The sequence below is a fragment of the Rhea pennata genome, chromosome 24, assembly GCF_028389875.1.
Source record: "Rhea pennata isolate bPtePen1 chromosome 24, bPtePen1.pri, whole genome shotgun sequence".
In the NCBI taxonomy this organism is placed as follows: domain Eukaryota; kingdom Metazoa; phylum Chordata; class Aves; order Rheiformes; family Rheidae; genus Rhea; species Rhea pennata.
In genome coordinates this window covers 4,518,561-4,537,897 of record NC_084686.1, presented here as the reverse complement: position 1 = coordinate 4,537,897, position 19,337 = coordinate 4,518,561, and the positions used below count along the sequence as shown (strand labels likewise).

Sequence of the window (19,337 nt, the reverse complement as noted above, 5' to 3'; positions counted from 1 at the left end):
CAAATTATTCACAATGTTTAAAAACACTTGTCTTTAGCAGACCATTCTTACTCTTTCAGGAAAGGCGTGATGTGCCTTGACAACTTTTGCCATTAACTGCTCCTGTCACATTTACATGCAGGTAATGTTTTGACATAAATGAATAAAAGCAGAGAGAGCACCTATTCCAGGTGAACTGGAAATCGTCCATACAGTACTACAAGCCATGTAGTACAGAAAACAAGAGGTTTTAAAACTGGCATTTTGGCTGTTGTATTGAAGCGGTTTTGCCTCTGCAGCAACCTTCTCAGTCACTTACCTGCTTCTCTACTCTGGAGAACGCTTTGAAGTACGTTCAGAAATCATTTTTGACCTTGTGTCTAGTAATTCTTAGAAGGTAAGCCTCAGATATGCACAAAGCTATCAAAATACCAATAGAAAAGAATGATCATAGAACATATTCTGCTATGGTCAATAATATAAGTGGCAGAGTCAAGTAGGTAAGTTCAGGTCTGAGGAATGAACAGTAGATAAATGCTGTATTTCCAAATCGGGAGTTGGTAGACTGCTCCCTGCAGTCTCCCTGTGCTGTGTCACTTACTGGATTACTTCTATATTTCTTGAAAGTTGCTAGCTCATAGCAATGAGAGAACTAAATGTACGCTGCTCTCTGGATTTGTTTGTTTTAAGAGATGGTGGCATAACAGTCTCCAAATCTGAAGCTCCTGAAATGTGGTCAGGCTAGGATAAACTGCGAGTGAGATTGCTCTGAATCTGCAACAGGCCTGCGCCTATCCCAGGTGAACAGCTTTTACTATTAAGGTTTTGATTTAGTAAAGCACTCAACCTTGCTTTATTTAGGGGAGTATTTACATCTCAGTTTAAGTTGGTGACCCTCACTTTTAAGGTAACAACTTGACTTTTCCAAATAAACCTGGAAGCTGTGGGAATCCTTTTCGTGTCTGGTGCTAACGCAGGATGTCTTGAGTCACAGGAAAATAGCAGGCTGTGTTTCTACTTCTGCTCCTGAGACATCACTGTCCTGAAATAGTTGGTCACAGATACCATCTCTGACAAAGCCAAAAATAAACTATGAAAAGTGTAGCTAAAGAATATGTTTCACAAGAGAAAACGAGAAGTTCCTGGAACAAGAGAAGTTTTTCAAGACCCATTTTAGGAGTTCATTTCTCAAATTATGTTGGTAGGTATGGTTTGGGCAACGTCTGCTAAGTTTCACTGCTCATTTTTCATATCTTGATCTCTGAATCTTTTCTAGGCCATTCCTTCTAGTTCTAGCAGTCAGTAGGTGATAAAGCACAACTCATTATTTTTTTAAATGTGTAATCTATATTTAGCATTGCTCCCTAATTTAAGCACTCTTCTGAAGCTAATGAAAGATTTAAATCTGGAAGCTTTTTAGCTTTTAGCACATGAATTTGGCTATGAAAATATGTCAGCAAAATATTTATTTTAGTTCCATTCTGTGTGTTTGTCTTGCCAATCTGTGTTTACTCTGTGTTCTCAGTAGGTACATGCATTTGTGTATATACCTATTTATGGATGGGCATGCAAGTGGCCTGGGCTTCGTAATAGATATGCTGCATATGTATGAAAGCTCTTGTGTGCATGTACAGGATTCAGACATGAAAATATTTCTTTGGGCAGACATAATTTGTGATGAGGCAAAGAAGCGCTATGGTCTGTGGCAGTACCCAGTTCCTGAGAGCCCAGCACTTGCTGCAGCACCCAGAACAGTTTTCTCCCTCTAAGTCTGTTTCAGAGGGCAGGGGCTTCTGATAATCAAACCCTCTTAAAGTATCTCACATACATTCAAAATCAGGAGTCACTTAGCAAAGTATTGAAGCGAGTCCTGGGGACTACTCTAAAGCTTAAATTTTGCTCTGCATGAGAAAAATGCAGGGTGTTGTTCTTAATGTTTCTTCCTTCAAAATCCGGGATGGATACATGGCAGAAGGGCCCCTATTTCTCACAGGGGTTAAAAATCCCTTTATGTCACCTGGTCAGATCTGTGCCCTTCCCCTGATAAATTTGCACTTGTGCTGTTAGGTTACTATCTGTTCAGGTGTGTCAGCTCTTGTGATTAAAATATCTGTTGCACTATAATCCTTGAATTTAAAATGGTTGGAATGAAAGACAAAAATCTCTCTCCCATGTCTGCAAGGCTTTGGGTAACTGAGATATTGTCTTATGAACAATAGTGCAAATGTTTGAACAATAAAATCATCCCGTATTCCCGTCCATACTGAACAAAGCACTGTGTAGTGCGTCAGCGAGACTGGCGCTGCGCTGAACACAGCTTTTTTTTTTTTTTTTTTTTTTTTTCCCAAGCCTACGAGCTAATGCTTACATGGTGCAGAAACTGCTAGAGAGCCAGGGTTCCTGCTCCAGAGGAGAACCAAACCAGCCTCCCTCTGAAGTCGTGGGACGTAATCTGAATAGGGTCTGAGTAAACCGAAGGAAGCAATTCCCAAGCTGGACTTTGTGGTGTAAGGAATGCCACACAGGATGCGTAAGGGGACGAGTGGCTCCATGAGAGGTTTTTTGGGCGAGGACTGTGCAGCCTGCTGCTTTCCTGCATTGCCGAGTGAGACCCTGGGGGGACGCTTTGGGGAAAATCGTGTATTTTTTCATTTATTCATCTAATCGTTGATCGCTGTGCCCGGGTGCCGGCCCTCGGGCATTACTCTCTGCGGAGCCTCTGCTCTCCTGTGGCTGCCAAGCACCTTGGGAGGGGAAGGTGCAGAGCCAGCTCTGCACCCACCCGGGACAGCAGAAGTGCTTGCCCAGAGTAAACTGCTTTTCTAGCTAGCAAACATTTATCCTGGCAAGCGTGTTGAAGATGATGAGTGTTTGCTGCTGTAAGGGGCTGCCCACATGCTGACACAGTCATCTTTTATAACCATTGAAATAAAACTTAAAAAAAAAAAAAAAAAAAAAAAGCTTAAACACTGTCAGCAGAGTTTTGTTTCTTCTTGCTTGATCTCATCTGCACCTGAATATGAAATAACAAATTTTAGGGAATTAATTATTTGAGTAATAAACCCCCCAAAATCTAGAAGGGTGCTCAGATGTGTTATCTAGATTTTTTTTTATTATTTTTTGGAGGTGTATGTTGTAAATCCCAGCACACATGCAAATGTTCATTTTGGTTTTGTTACTGCTTGCTACAGTGAGACCTACCCAAGCTTTAGAAAGGTGGAGGTCAGTTCACTTTGAGTTCTTTTCCAAACTTTGCATAGCCAGTTTCCATAAATAGCACCCTATACTGGGTATCTTTAATCAAAGAACTAATATTAACTAAAGGGACCAGCCTTTGAATAAGGTACAGTCAACTATCTCATGGAAACATAAGCACAAGACTTGCATGCAGGTTTGGTAAAGAGCTCATACTGGTACCTGTAACAACACAGCATGTAGTTCAATGGTGAATCGACTGCAAATTATCTCAGATTGTGAGACTGTTGGGGAGGGAAAAAAAGTGCTTTTGAAATGTGCAGTTGTTTTTATCTTATCGAATGCCTCTCAGATGTTACTCGCCCCTAGCAGATGAGCTTACGGGCAAATGGCTTCTTCACAAATCCAGAGCATGTTTTCTGAGGGCACCAAGCCCAGACCAAGGTGTGGCCTAAGCCGGAGAGGAGGGGAAATGATGCTGTTGGGCTCCCTCAAAATATAACTTATATTCCTGATGAAGGGTTGTAATGGCCAGAGAAGATGCTTGTTCTATAAAGGGTTCCCTGCAAGATGTGTGTGGAACTGGCATAGGATTTTGAAAAAGTTGCAGATGTGTGAACAGTTGCTGTAGTTGGCAGATCAATTAAACTCATTGATCAGTCCATCTAGTGAGTGTCAGTGTGTTAATGAGGGGAGCCCCGAGCAAAGCAGGCTGTAGGAGAAAGCAGACATTCATTTTTAGACAAAAATGTGTAATTGTATTTGGCAGATGGCACTTTGGGACTAGTGAATCCAGTGCTGAAGTGGATTAATTTTCCCTTTAAAGAATGCAACTAATGTGGCTGAAAGGAAGCTTTCAAGCTCATTGATTCGTGTGGAGATCCATGTAGAGGAGGAGAGTTTAATCGTCTGCAGCACTCTACCTGTCTTAAAATTCTATGCATTTTTATATGTGTGCATGCACATACAGCTGCATGCCTTCTGTAAAAGTATTTGGCAAATATTGTTTTAAATATCAGAGAGAAGCTCAAGACCTGAGGGATGGTCATGCTGACAAGTTGGAGCCAGATCTCAGAATGAACGGGTAGAGGGGAGCGGATCGCTGTTTCTTAAACCAGGGTTGTTCCTAAAGAAGCAATACAAGCCGAGGAAGTGTCACTTCTGATGTCATTTTTCTGCTTTCCTCATGTAAAGCTGAAGGAAAGGTTAAAGATCCACTTGGTCTGAATGCAAGTGCAGGAACAAATTTAGCGTATGTTTTTAGAGCTGCTTATCCTCTTGCCAGTTATTCTGCTATATAGTTACAGGACTGTGTGTTCAAATACACGTGTCTTCAGTGCTGCCAACACTCCCAGTCTTAATCTGTTTCGTAATTAGTCTTCGAATCAAGAGATTTAATTTCACTTTGTTTTACAGGAGAAAAAAAATGTTTTAGGCTTCCTTGCTGCACAGGAAAATTTAAGACCAACAGCCCACCAACACTCTAAAGATTCAAACACGAAAGGCAAATGACGTTCATGCCACAGAAATCTATGTGGGAACTCAAATGGAAAATTTTTCATTAGGTTTCATTGCAGATCTAGAGGTGACTCTGACCTAAACACCCGGAATTTTCTGTATCTGACCTTTGGGGCCAGTTTTAATCCAGTTTGAGCTGACCAGAACCCATCTGTTAACAAAACATGGCGACTTGCAAGGCCTCCGTGCGAATGCCTGATTCGGCTGAGTTTTAGCAGGGATATAGTTGTATTTCAGTGCAGCTGAATACAGCACAGCTTCAGTGTAAGAAAAAAAAGAAAGGAAATAAAGTGTGGGTTTCAGCATGACTTATACTGTGCTGATTTAACACTGCTTTTTCCTAGGGTGTGCCGTTTCCTGGTTCTGGTTTTAGGGAGGTACGTGTGTTTTGGGATTTATTCAGTAACTTTTATGAGGCTCAGATTCCCTCTAGTGGTTCAACGTGGGAACACTTTTTTTTTTTTTTTTTTTTTTTTTTTCCCCCTTGACAAACTGTTTGACACCTTCTGTTTTTTGATGCTGCTACTCAACGACACATCACTACCCTACTTGCACTGTGCCCTTCGTTAGGGTTAACCTTTTTGTTCCCACTCTGGTCTCTAATTCCCGGTGCTGAGATGCACACGAAGAGCGTTCTCTAGCGCTAGGGATGAGGCTCTGAGCCTTGTCACGCTGGCACACGCGTAAAGCCACGGGCGCTGAATGTCTTCCAGGCTGAAACGATATTCACGAATGAAAGCAGTGAAAAGCGAAGGCAAAAACGAGGAAGTAATCTGGAATTTTGAGTTCATAGCTGATACAGGTGCATCTATGGCTTTCAAACTCCAAACTGCCTTCAGGGTGTTCAGACAAGTTTCACTGTGGCAAATAAATGTTAACAAAAGGTTTATGTGACTTTAGTATTGGCACATCTGGAGTGTGAAACCATCTGTTTTTCATACTTAAATACTAGTGTGAAACTAACTCCCTACGTATGTATAGATGTCCTCTTTAATCAGCTGCAATCTGTCCAGGAAGTCAAGCTGTTGGGTTTTCTCCTATGCTGTGAAGCAACTGAAAAAGAATGCGGAGAAATCTAAGGCAGCACCATTTGTCACGGCAGAGGTAAATCCTTCATCTTGGCCTCTGATCGCCAACATCTGTCTTTCAGCTTCCTGTTCTGTTTGGATATCTGAGGCTCAGACTGAACTCAAGAGAGTGGCTGAAGAAAACGTGACTTTGCCCTGTCACCACCACCTGGGCCTCCTGGAGCAAAGAAGCTTGGATATCGAGTGGCTGCGGCACGTTTCTGAAACAGTACAAAAAGCGGTAGGTTCTCTTTAACCACAGCTTGTATCTGCTGAGAAAATCCCCTTACTTCTACGTTGACATCAAGAACAGGCATTAATCTGAAGAGATTTCTGTGTTCTTCCTTTTAAGTTATACTGTGGGAGTGAATAATGTTTAGAAAACATAACTGATTTAAAGAGATGTGAAATGTACAGAAGTTATTTGATATGGATGTATCTTATATTGGAGCAGGTCCTGATATAATAGGGTTTGCTTTAAACCAACATCGTTAATCAGTTGTCTCTGGATCAACCTCAAAATAGCCCTTTAGGTTTTCAGAAATGACCTTGGGTTTTGTATGTCCAGTTTTTGAAACCTTTGTTTCAGAAAAAAAAATAAAATAGAGTTTAGTACTTTTAAAAATCAGGCCTGAGGTAACTTAAATTCGTTTGCCAAAACTAGCCAAAACTAGAGGCCACTTTTGTATGCAGTGGCATAAGCTGATATCCATGCTGGGATGTGACACAAGTATAAATGCTCCAGCATAAACCTGTAGTGTAAATACCGTTTAGGTATGAGTCTCAGACATGGAATCTACATTTAATTTTCTCCTCTGCTACAGGCTTCCTGCGTGACCCTGGGTAAGTCATTTAGCCCTGCAAAAAATTTAGTCCGCAGTTTCTGGAAATGCTTTGCTTTTTGCTCCACATGTTGAAAGTAACACTAAACTGGCTGATCGGTGACTGTTTCGCCTTATCAGGTCATCACTTACTCTGGAGGCCGCGTTTATGACGACCTGAATGAGGAACAGAAAGGCCGTGTTTCCTTCACTTCCAATTTTCTTGCTGGAGATGCATCCCTGAAGATCATATCCCTGCAGTCCAGTGATGCAGGAAAGTACATATGTAAAGTTAAAAATGCTGGGCAGTATGAATGGGCTCACGTCACCCTGAAGGTTGTAGGTAAGGTCATTTTGTTGTTCTTCCAAAGAAAAAAAGATCACTAGACTCATTTCCTGGAGGCAGATTTATTTCAGCAGGGTATAAATACACAAAGACATTTCATGATCAGATTTGACTGTCCAACTCCTTGTCTGTCTTTGCATTTTTTGGCAAAGGACAGGACACAGGAAGAGCTTAAAGAACCATTTGGCAGCAAAATCACTTGTAAAATCATATAAACTTTCTCAATTACACCTATGATCTTATCACAACCTAGAGCGATATCCCAGCTTAGCTGGTGATCGCCCTGTCCAGACCTCTCACTAAGGATTCTGGGTTCATGTTCCAGGACTCCAAACTGGACCAAGTCAGGGAGTGACCTGTAAACTGCAGGGGTTAGCATTTCTCTTCCTTGATTTCAGTTTATTGGTTGGCTTTTGCCACACATGCTGTCATCCCAGAGAAGAACTGTTGTGGCTTGCCAGATGCTGTGGGGAGGAGGAGGAAGAAATGGAGAAGTGGGAGGGAAAACATGTTCTCTAAATAGTACCTAAAGAAGGAATACAGTGAAACAACTGCACTGGTGCAAGTATTTGTGAGGCAAACTGCCCAAAACAAGTGTGGCATTTCTATGTCTATGGGCCAGCCAGCCCTGCTGCTTAGATGATGAAACTGCACAAAGTTACAGTTATGTCCTTTAGGAAACATTCCTGATGTTCTTGCTAATGCTCTCTAGAGAAGACTGCTTTCAGAAGCTGCTTGATATGTGTCCTCTTGCCAAAGAAAGGTTACAGGTTGTGGCATTTGCATGACCTGTGTTCTGTTTCTTCCAGAGAAGCCTTCCAAGCCCAAATGCTGGCTAGAAGGGGAACTGCTGGAAGGGAAGGAACTTTCCTTGCAGTGTCGTTCTGCATCTGGCACTGCACCCATCTCCTACCGATGGCAGCGCTTAAGTGAGGATGAAGAGAGAGCTGAACATCTCCCACCTACATCAAGAGTCAGTAAGTAAGGTCATTTCCTCTTGGAGTATACTTGGGAAAGCCAGTTAACTGTATGCACTTGAACTCCTCTCTAGTCCTTATGCTAGAAGTCATCTGCCTGCCTTTAAACGGGAACACTTAGTGGCAGTGATAGCAATGGTATGCCGGTGCTTCTCGCTACTGCAGCTGGACAATGTGGTTCCAAAACAAGGGAGCGAATGTGCGTAAAGCGTTCACTGTTCTACCGAAGGTTGACAAATGATCTTTTATGAGGTATCGTTTACTTTTCTTGAGCTTATTTGACCTGGAAAATCTGTGTTGCTGTGTCCAGGTTCTGTGCCCTATTCACCATCATTTATAGCTTCCTAATTTAAAATTTTCTGATTAATCTTGCTGTTTTTTTTTTCCTATTTCAGATATATCTAATCCTGGGCAAGTCTTATTAAAGAATCTCACACAGATGAGTACAGGTTTATACCAATGTATTGCCACCAATGAGGCTGGACAAGAAAGCTGTGTTGTTCAGGTGACAGTGCAGCGTGAGTATCTGTGCATAACTAGTACTTGCACCACTCTGAGCAGCACTGCTTCCCAGCTGTCTTATCTCTGCTGATAAAATTCTCTGTGCCACACCTTTGCCCTTTCATATTTGAATCATATGAAGCAATTCTTATTTATTGCCTCATGGTTGGTACAACATTCCTCAGGATAACCTAGAGTGGTAAATACCTTCAGGCTCAGACATCTTGGTCTGTTAGAAATACTGATTTTGAGAATAACTGATGGAGCACTAGGAAAAAAAGGCTGAGCTACAGAGTTTGCAGAGGCTGCAGCTTTTACTGGTACTTATGGCTTAAATGACTACATGATAAATTCCTGTCAAGTAAAAAATCTCAGCGATAGTCCATCATTCCAGTTTCAAATTAAGCATCTCTCCTACCTGCGATAGTAAACTTACTAAAGGTAGCCTGAATAGGCTATTAGACATGAAATAACATACAGAGTTAAAACACTACTCTTTACAGAATCTGTTTTACTCTACATTTAATAACTTCTGGCCTGAATACTAGAGATTACAATGTCGTGCACAGTTAATCACATCAAGAGTGTGTATGTGTCTAGGTACTAGTGCCTTTGCATATGCCTGCAAGGAAAAGGGTGGAGTTTAGCACTGCCACTGATGACAAATTCAAAAACTACCGTTCAGCCTGTTTTTAGATGCAGCTCTCAAGTGAGATCAGCAGGAGGTGGAACTCCTGTGATAAAGGTCCATTCATACGGTGGTCTCTTTTGTGGAAGTCCCACAGCTCTAAAATTTGTCTGCCCAGCCAGGACAGAAATAACTGGAAATAGGGTCATGTAGCAAAGAAAGCCTGTTCCCCTCAGGCATTGAAATAAAAGCATCTGGGCAGCTTTTATGCCATTTGAACTGGTTTAAACCTTACTCTGAATCACTACACCCTCTGCAGGGATGAGCCTCAGGGGAACAAATTCCAGCCAAACCCAACTTAACCACTTTTAGATCAAAAGAAGTGTTTGTAAGGAAGCAACCAAGGGTTCACATGCATTAGAAAGCTTTGTCTCATTAACCTTGTTGTTCTAGATGAAAAATGCCCTGCACTGGCACAGTATGGTCTTCCTTTCCTCCTCCTGTATCTCCCTCGAGTCACTTTTTTCCCCCAGTTGAATAATTCATTTTGAAAGTGGACTGCAATCACTTCAGGGTGATTCGAGGGGAAAAACAATCCTCGTGGGGAAACATTCATACTTGAGACATACTCTTCTGCCTCTAGGACACTGCTTGGTGCCTGCCTTCAGATGTGGATTGCCCTGTCTTTTTACCTCTGTGCTGTCTGTGCCTGTGATCTTAGGAGAGGATTCCTCCTTCGCATTTAAATTCCGGAACACAGCCAGAAGGCACAGCACTTGTGATCCCACCCTTACAGAGCTGAGTACAGTTCTCAGTGTTAGTGCCCATGCTCAGTTTTAGAAACGCCTTAAGCTAAACTGGTTCAACCTCTGCACGAAGACATGCTTAAATAAGTAGATTAAAATGATACATTCTGTTCTGAGCTATACTCCGTATAAATCCTAGTGTGGGCTCAAATATGATGATATGGACCACAGTGACAGTTTCCCTACTAACATATCCGTTTGTTTTCTGGACAACAGAGGCACAGAATATCGGCATGATCGCTGGAGCGGTTTGTGGAGTAGTGGTAGGACTTTCTCTCCTTCTTCTAGTGGTGAGGCTGACAATAAGGAGGAAAGAAAAAAAGAGATATGAAGAGGAGGAGGCCCCAAATGAAATCAGGTAATGCCTTTTATTGAATCCACCACCTCACACCCTCCCTTCTTGTAGTTTCACATAGATTCAGCATGACGCAAATTAACAAAACTTTTCCAAGCTGTTTTAAGTAACCAAGTAACTTAGGTATAAGTGTCTGCAAAGGTTGTTCTAAAAAACTTGTATTCTCCCTGAAGTGTCATTGACAAGTATCTTGACTGTGAGAATTATCTTTGTGTAGACAAAAATAGATGACATTTTCCAAGGAAAATGTAGAATAAATTCTAATAAAAATATATTAAATGCAATTTAATATAAAATTTCCTCTTTCTCGCTTCCAATTTTAATTACCTTACATTACCTTAGCCCTCTCCAGTACAGAATTTAACCCACCTGTCTGCTACGATTCTGTAAGATTTGATTTGTTTCTTTTAAATTTCAGTCTCTGTTGGGAATGCTATGAGGCAGGCAGGTTCTCAGTCTTCCTCGAGTCTTTCGAACAACTGTGCTTCTGGATATAGCTCAGGGTTGAAAATCCCCTGAGCGTCTGTGTGCAGAGTTGAGAAGCCTCGCCTTCAGCATGTGTACCAGGAATGCTGACGTGTGTTCTTCGAACTCATTCGTTAAATGTGTGTGAGGTCTGCCGCTTGCTCCTCTAAGCAGAGATTGGTCTCTAGCCAACTGAGCTTAAAGTTCTCAGGAAGGAAAGTGCTCGAAAAAGATATTTCCAGGAATGAGTTTTAGCTGCTCTTGCCCTTGAAGAACCCTATTGCTTTGTTGCATCCTCCTTTCTATTCGTAAAGGACCGTCTGTCCTCGTATGACATCTGTGTACCATTGAGCAAGAATCTCTGTAATCCATTCAGCAGCTGATCTCTCTGCCTGATGGCCAGGACGCATACATAACTGGGAAGAAGCAGTTCTTTCCTCCCTGCCCTTTTTCTTGTTTTCTTTCCTTTCAAATCTTGGGTGCCAGTTTCCTTCCCTTTTTCGTGGTCTCAGCTTCAGCCTCTTGCATCAACTTTTTACCCACATTTGGTACCTCTTTCTCTTCCTTTCTCTGGGCCCCATTTTTGCGTTTCTTTTACTCCTCCCATTTTTACTAGTAGAACCACCAGTCTCGGCTAGCTCTGTAGAGGTGATTTGTCATTATGGGAAAGAATTACAGAACAGATAGTTGTGTCTGAACTCTCTGCACTCATTCCACAGACCTCCTACCCCATACAAAGAGCCAGACGTGTGCAACATGTATTTCTAAACCATTCAGATGATAGCTCTGCAGAGCCAGAGGGAGTTCAAGCCATGCAGTTATGGAGGACAGAATTTGGAAGACCCGGGCCTTGCTCAGCCTGCTGGGCAAATATGCCCTGGGTGATGTACAACTTCAATGAGCAACTGCTCGTTGCAGCAGCAATTTAGTCTGGTAAAACGTATTAATGTTTCTGTACTCAAGGTTTTTGAACCCTGTTATCTGTTTGATTGCAGGGAAGATGCAGAGGCTCCCAAAGCCCATCTGGTCAAGCCCAGTTCCTCTTCCTCTGGTTCCAGGAGCTCACGTTCAGGTTCCTCCTCAACCAGGTCGACAGCCAACAGTGCCTCTCGCAGCCAACGGACTTTGTCAACGGAAGCTACTCCTCATCTAACTCCTCCCCAATATAGCCAGAAGGAGATGGAGGGAAGGGAAACTGAGCCAAAGAAAGTTGACTACGCTAACTTGATGAAAATGGGAGCCACGTTGGTCATGGTGCCTGCCCAAAGCCGAGCGTTCCAGACCGTGTGACTGCTCACCAGCTGCCTGGAGAGTCCTGCCATCCAGAAACACTTCACATACCACCAGCCACCTAAGAATAGTTAGATTAGCTTGTTACCTTCCTAGTCAGCTTATTTTTAATCACTTCTGATTATTCACACCACAAGAAGCCCTCCCACTCAAATCTGTCTTACATCTTCCTGCACTGAGGTTCTGATACAAATTCTTTTTTTTTCTTAAGATAAGTTTGAGGAAAAGGGAGCCTTCTTTTTAAATTAACTCTTTATGAAATGGAACATCAAGCATTTTAAAACTACAGCTGAAAAATGTCAGCTAAGCGCTGTGTAAATGAAATGAAACCAAACCTCAGGATTTTTTAAAAGGGATCAACAAAGGCAAAAAGGCGTACAGTGTTATAATGAGGTTTATGGGGAGGGGAATGTCTTTTGTGCTGGCTTTGGTGAACTTTCTAAAAGAACCATCGTCTAACCTGAAGTTTTTGAGACCGCTTTTCTGCTGAGGATTGTCCACTGAGACCTCAAGGGAACTTATAGCTGCCTCATGATTTCTGCATTCGGTCTCCTAGTGAAATACATTTGGAGGCTGTTAACTGACGCAGAAAGGAAAGGTAATTCAAAAAGGTCCAGAGATGCAGCATTAAGGTATGTGTCTGAACAAACCTCTCTACTAAAGAAAGGACCCTTCGTGTCAAGGAAACAGGTGCTTAATTGCCAGAATAAACTTAATGCCAATAGATACGGCCAGGAGCCTGATTCTGCTCTTATGGTCAGCACTGTAAATCAGCAGTAACTCCACTGGAGTTCTGTCTGTGTCAAATGAGCCTTAGTGAGATGAGAATCAGATGCTGAATCCAAAATGAAGGCAGCACCTCAAGAAGTAAGGGCCACTAATCTGCTAAAAAAAAAAAAAAAAAAAAAAAGCCCTGGAAGAAGCATTTAGAAGGTATTTTTTCTCTTGCTATCTGTGAATTCGACAGTTTTGGGATGAGCCATGCTGTATGAGCCTTAAGGGGAGCTCTTCTCAAGGCTGACTGAACAGCATCCTTAAACTGACCTTCAGGAAACCCAGGTAAGAGCGGACTGATAGAGCACATTGTGAGGAAAATACACCAGGGCTGAGAAAACAAATGCAAAATTAATGGAAGGAAATGTCTGTGTGTATTGTCCCATTTTCCATCAAGCACTGGGCCTCGTTCCATTATTGAGGCTTAAAGTTTAGCAGGATTCAAACGACCAAGAATAACACAAATATTTTCTGTGATTAAATTAGCCAAAATAAACATTTATAAGGGATATAAAGCCTTATACTTCAAGTTGCAAGCCAAACAAGAAATGGTGCGAGATAGGGACAGGCTTCTGCAGGCAGATGCTCCTGTAACTTTCTCTCGTTTACACTTTCCTCTGAAAGACTTGGCTCTGGCCACTGCTACACACAAGATACTGAGCTTGTAGACCCTAAATTCTTCTACTCTTAAACTGATGATTTTCTATATGGCCTGATTTTTTATTTGAGGAGGGAGGGAAGGTTTTCTTCAGTTTGTGGAAGGACTGCACAGGAGACGGATCAGCACAGAAGAACGACAGATCTATAAATGTGTCATGCCGGGGATGATAATTAACATCCTTCTCTGACTGAGGCCCAGCGTTCTGGCTTCTTTGATTGAGAACTTAAAAAATACTTGCTATAATTTCTCCAGGTGTACCAAAATCTGATCAAAACCGAACCTTGGATTTTTACTTCCTTATGGGAAATAGTCTTGCAAAGCAACTTGCCCTATACTTTCTGAGAGCTTCACTTAGTAGCAGTCACCCATTCTCCTCATGCGCATTAACATGTAACTCGATCTCTATACTCGAGAGTCAACCTAACTGCCCTTAGTAGGATAGAGTACCAATCTGTTGTGTAAGGGAGGCAGTCTTGGGTCACAGATTTAAACGAAGGAACTCTCTGGTATTAGACATTTGATAAGCTTCTATTTTTAAGAAAGCTCCTGGTATTGAACATTATGTCATTTTATCTAGGCGCTTGCCCTGGATACTCCGGAGGCATGTTCCTGGCTCAGCCATGTCTTGGTAGATGGTTGTGGCTGTTGCCATTTGGAAGAAGTGGCTGTATGTGTCTGGGACTCCTCTGCAGTTTGCTCTTTTGCTGGGCCCTGAAGGCCTAGGTCCTCCAAACCGCTTGCAGGACACTCCAGAGCTGGAAAAGTCCTGAACAAGACCGTGAGCAGGACTTCTTAAGCAGCTTGTGGCTTTTATGATGGCTTACTGTTCAGGAGTGAAATCTACCTGTGTTCCCTCAGTGGATTTTCTGAGGATATGTATTCTATGCATACACAAACGAGCAAATTTCTCATTGAAGAACACGTGCACGAGCAACCAGACGCTTATTATCATAAAATAAGGGTAACAAATCTAACAGTTGAGCTGGCTAAGGTCTAGGTACAAAATACTTGTTTCTGAGTGATAGGCCAGATTTGCCATAGCTAAGTGAAGGATTCTCTTATCTGCAGCCTAGAGGCAAGCTATGAGAATTTGACCAGCCAGCTCCCGGCAGTCTCTTTCCTGGAGGCCTTTGGGAATAGGCTGCAGGACAGATGAGCCATGGCAGCCATCTCCTGGCTTTCAACTTCCCCGGAGCAGGGAAGTCGCTCGCTGTCATATGAGGTGCCTGTCCGATGCATGGGAGAAAAGGTTTATGGACTTCACGGAAAAGAGGTTAGTTGGGAGCCACTGGGGAGCCTAGTGTGTCATCTTTCCCAGCCTTTGTCAGGAAGGAGGAAGCAGGCTACGCGCATGCTGGCTATCCGTGCATACACTCATGGCACTGTATATACAGCATGGGTCAGGAAAGGCACCGCGGTGCTCTGCCGCCATGGACAAAAAGTGTGGGCGTCACTGTGATTTAAAACTGCAAAGTCTGAAGTGCTGTGGTGCTTTTCAGACCGCACATCAGTGATCTCGCAGGCAACCACAACTCAGTCTGATACTTCAGTTGCTAACAGGAAACCAAAAAAGGGCAAAGTTCCTTACTCCAAGGAAATACAAGAAAGAGATGGTTTCAAAGGTGTATTTTATTTTCAAAGGGACATTTTCTGAGCGCCAGATGACAGCATCAGGAGTTTTACAAGGGAAGCAAATGAACCCTAAGCCAAACTCTGTTTTGTAAAATAGTGTATTTAAAACATTTACTGTCATATACCAATTATTACTAGAGTGTGACTACACGCATACAATCTTATGTAGCTTTCTTTTGTTTCTCAGCAGCTAAGCTGAGCTTACATTTCTCTTTTACCTGCTATAATTGGTGTACTAGTACTGTGTCTGAACAACTTGGAGGAAAGCAAATATTTATTACAGATTCCTTTGAATCAATGATTTCATAATTTTTGTTGTTTTATAAATAAATATGCTGCAGCAGAAGTGCTACAGCTCAACTTGATTTGTACTAGTGCTCCATCTTCTGTGCTATAATATGCTACACACGCTAAATTAAAGGAAAAAGGTACGGAAGCAAAAATACCATTTTTAAGCTAATAAGGATTGTGTGTATGTTTACAATGTCTGGAAACTGCAGGCAAGTCTCATCTTATCCTGGGGATTTTTTTTTTCAGTCTAGATTACAAGACACAGTATGAAATATGATGTAGGATCTTGTATGTATTCAAGTAAATGGGGTTTTGACTTCCACGCTATTTCACCCAAGACGGTTTGGCTGAAGAATGTAGATACTTCAAGCTAATATGGTAAATACTGCCAGTGCAGACACAGCACAGATAAAAATCTAACACTAACATCCTACTCCTGCATATGCAGCCTTAGTTCTGAACCACCCTGTGTATTTCAGTTTGTCTCCTAAACTGTGTGAGATGACAATGAAACCTTTAAAACCTAAGAGCTATGTACAGACAGTTTAGATCTTGCTTACAGATAAATGTTTTGAACCAGCTAACAGGAATCTCTAGTCACAGAGATGTAGGTGGAATTCAGACTAAGTATGATTATGGTTGACTTCTATTGTAATGGTTCAGCCTTCTTTCCCCAGGGCGCTTCATGCAGAGGTCTCCTAACATCAGCAATCTTCTCTGCAGAAGGCTGCGAATAAAAGTTGCACCACAGTAGGCTGCACCACAAGGACAGCACAGCTGTCCGATAGGTGTGTCCTCCTCCTATCTCCCTGATTCATGAGGAAGGGCTTTTACTGCCTCCCTCCCCAGGCAACAACACCCAAACTTCTGATTAGGTGACATGCATTTCAAATGGAGCTGTGCAATTGCATGCTGTTGTACAGTATCAGGAATCTTGGGTTATTTTTAACCTGGACCAGCTCCTACTGACGTACTGGAGGGGGATAAAACAATGAGAAAGATGATCTTGGAAAGGGGAGCACTGCCATAGAAATGCATGATTTTCAGACTTCAACTGGGCTGTGCAGATGTTGCTATTATATAAATAACAAATGTTATTATCATGAAAAGGAAGCACGCCTTTACCAGTCTCTGCTCTCTTTCCAATTCTGTTTTAACAGTTAAAAGAAGCAGCCTTTAATCTAAGGTACCAAACTGGCTTCAGAAAACAATGTTGGAATTCATCATTAAAAACAAAAATAAGAAAAAAAAAACACCAGAACATTTCTCATTGCCTAGCCTTCTGGGCCTTAATTTGTCTGACTTGCAGTCAATGGGCTACCTATGTCAAGTACATTAACAGCCCTTAATTTCTATTGTAATGAGTTGGTTGCCTGACTGCCCTCCTCTCTATACTATCTTTTTTCAGGTTGCTCCCACCTGCCATTAGTCAGCTGTGAGAAGTAAGGCTGCACATCTGAGTGCTACTCTTTTTAATATCAAGGTGCTAATGGTGCTATTCTTAGGTCCTACTGAAATTCTGCTTGTGATTTAAAAAAAACAATATTAGTAATTTAAAAAAGCAGAGACAACCCCTTGCTAACAACATGGTCCTCGTGAGACTCGATGCATGGTGTATTCGGTGCAAGAGTTAGCACTGTATGGCTGAGAAGCATCTTCCAGGTAGCACAGAAAGAAATTCAGAGCTCCAAGACCTGTACTCTGGACAGGGCGGAGTGTGCTTTGCATGCCATACTTGGTCCACAAAGGGGCTGTGGTTCATGTTGCCTTCCACACCCCTATCTTTAAAGGCAAAGGAGAGTGACAGCCCTTTCCTCTCCTTCCACTATCCTGTTGTACCTCCTGCCTCTCTAATATTGCATCCCCAGGTGTCAACCCCAAACTATGCCTTGTGTGAGAGGACCCAGGGGTCCCAGTTCAGGTTCCAGCACCGACCATGGCATAGCAGAGAAAATGTACAAGCCACAAACTACTGCTTGACCCAAGTGACTTCCTGTCCATCAGCATACCCACACCGTCAGCTGCATGCCGGCTCCTATCTGGTGCTGGGTGACAAGAATTACTGCACATTAGTGGTCTGACAAGTTACCAACTGTCAGCTGATCCAAGGGAACTGCATCATATTCCCTGGTAGAGGTAACTCAAATTTGATGTGAAAAGATAAGTTAATGTACACGTGTCTCAGGATATAGGTGTGCACACAGGAAGTCATCACAAAGAGCCATTTAATTGGGATGAAGTTTGAAATGTTTTGAGCTCCCTGCAAGGACTAGAATTTTAGCCATTAATAGGAGTGGTTTTTTCTGGGCCAGGAAGGTGTACAGCATTGAGAGCACCAGAAATGGTTTTCTACATTGTTCCAGTTTTACACTGCAGAGTCTCCTTTTGCACTTTTTCCCCGCTGCACAATTTCACAGTCTGGCAAGGATACAGGTTTTGTTTAGCCCTTCTGCTTGTGAACTCGCTCTGACATTTCCATGTGGCCTTTTATGTCACGTAAACATCTGCCGCAACTCGCAGCACTGCTGATGGGGCCCGGCCTTAGGTGGTTTATGACCTCTGATCCGCTTTCAGCCTAGGGCGCCGAGACCAGCTGAGTGTTTGCGGCCGTCCATCTGCTCGCTGGATCCCAAAGGAATGGCGATGGTTTTCCGCCGATGGTCTGGACCTCTACTTCGTTTCTACTGAAATAAGTCATTTTGATAGCACACCCAAGGAGAAGTGAGCAGCACTGACGCATGCTGAGGTATCGCAATACCCCTCAGCTCAGCGTGTTACCTCAGCCAGGCACGAACAGCACCCATTATAAGCATGAGAAACTCAGCAAGGATTCATGAAGGATTAAGAAGTCAGCTCCTAGAGAGGCCAGATTCTCCTCCCTGGAGGAAAGACAATGTCACCCTAGAACAACTTAAACAAGGTGGTTTCCTCCAAGTGAGCAAGAATCAGGGTTTGTCGAGAAAGCAGAGAACCTCACCTTTTACCTTGCGAAACAGAAAACAGGAAAAGTTAGGCTTGCAACACCGTTAGGAAAAATTATCACATTCAGCGATGTTCAGTGAGGCAAGTCTTTGAAAGCACGGGGCAATGAGGTGTAAGAACAGCACATGCATTAAAAAACAACAAAAATTTACAAATACTATCATTTTTCTTGAGGCAGAAAGTGATCCCCGGCGGTTTGTCACAGGGTAGGCCCTCTCCACGTTTGGCCCGTGCTGCTAGTTCCCACTGGCTGCATTTTCCTCTCAGAAAAAAGCCTAATGATCTTTTCCTGGACTGAATTTCATCTCTGCAAAGATTTAACACAGTACACGCGTACTTGATTCGCGTGCCGTTAGTTCTGCTGAGACGCCGAGTCTGCTAAGTGTGTGCCCAGCGGTGGCCCTCCCGCAGCGGCCGGGCCGGGCCGGCCCATGCCATGCCTGGGCAAGGACCCGCTCCCCCCTCCCCGCATGGCATCCTCCATCTTGTCTTCCTCCCGCTCCCCCCTTCTTCCCCCTTCTCCCCCCCCCCCCCCGCTTGCCTGCCACCCTCTATGCAAACGACCCCCGCGGCAGCGCGATCTGATTGGTCAGCGCCGCGGCGGCGCGCCTCTCCGCGCCTTCCCCCGCGCGCTGGAAATATGCAAACCAATCTCCCAGCGCCGTGCCGCGATTGGCTGCGATTCGCGCTCTGGCGCGCTTTTCCTGCCTCCGCCTACGCCTTCAGTCTTCGCTCACCAGCGACGTCACCGTCATGCAAATATAGCGGCTGCAGAAGGGTTCTCATTGGCTCCCGCGCACCCGAAGCACCACCCTCTACCTAGCGGGAGGGGGATGAGAGGAGGGAAGCGGTAAATGGTGGGGGGAAAAGAAGGGAAAACGCATGAAGGTTCGAGAATGCCGGCCGGCGGGCGGGCACGCCCCCTTCCTGTGTGCGTCACCAAGGGCGCGGGTTCCGGCGGGCGGCCATTGGCGGGAAGGAGTGCAGGGAGCGCGAGCGGATTGGCTGGAGCGGCGAGCAGGGGCGGGCGCTTCTGGAAGGTTCTGCAG

At 43.5% G+C, this 19,337-nt stretch overlaps 1 protein-coding gene across 2 annotated transcripts in view; it reads left to right on the top strand.

Moving 5' to 3' along the window:
- The window catches only part of CLMP (CXADR like membrane protein), a 48,078-nt gene extending 32,698 nt beyond the window's left edge, over positions 1-15,380 (top strand). The window contains exons 2-7 of one of the 2 annotated variants that reach the window (XM_062594645.1): positions 5,843-6,000; positions 6,722-6,923; positions 7,736-7,903; positions 8,299-8,421; positions 10,055-10,196; positions 11,654-15,380. In XM_062594645.1, the coding sequence (XP_062450629.1) occupies positions 5,843-6,000; positions 6,722-6,923; positions 7,736-7,903; positions 8,299-8,421; positions 10,055-10,196; positions 11,654-11,948 (1,088 nt within the window). In that variant the 3' untranslated portion in view covers positions 11,949-15,380. The remainder of the gene's footprint in view (positions 1-5,842; positions 6,001-6,721; positions 6,924-7,735; positions 7,904-8,298; positions 8,422-10,054; positions 10,197-11,653) is intronic. The other variant, XM_062594646.1, reaches the window with a different exon arrangement.
- Positions 15,381-19,337: the final 3,957 nt, after the last annotated feature.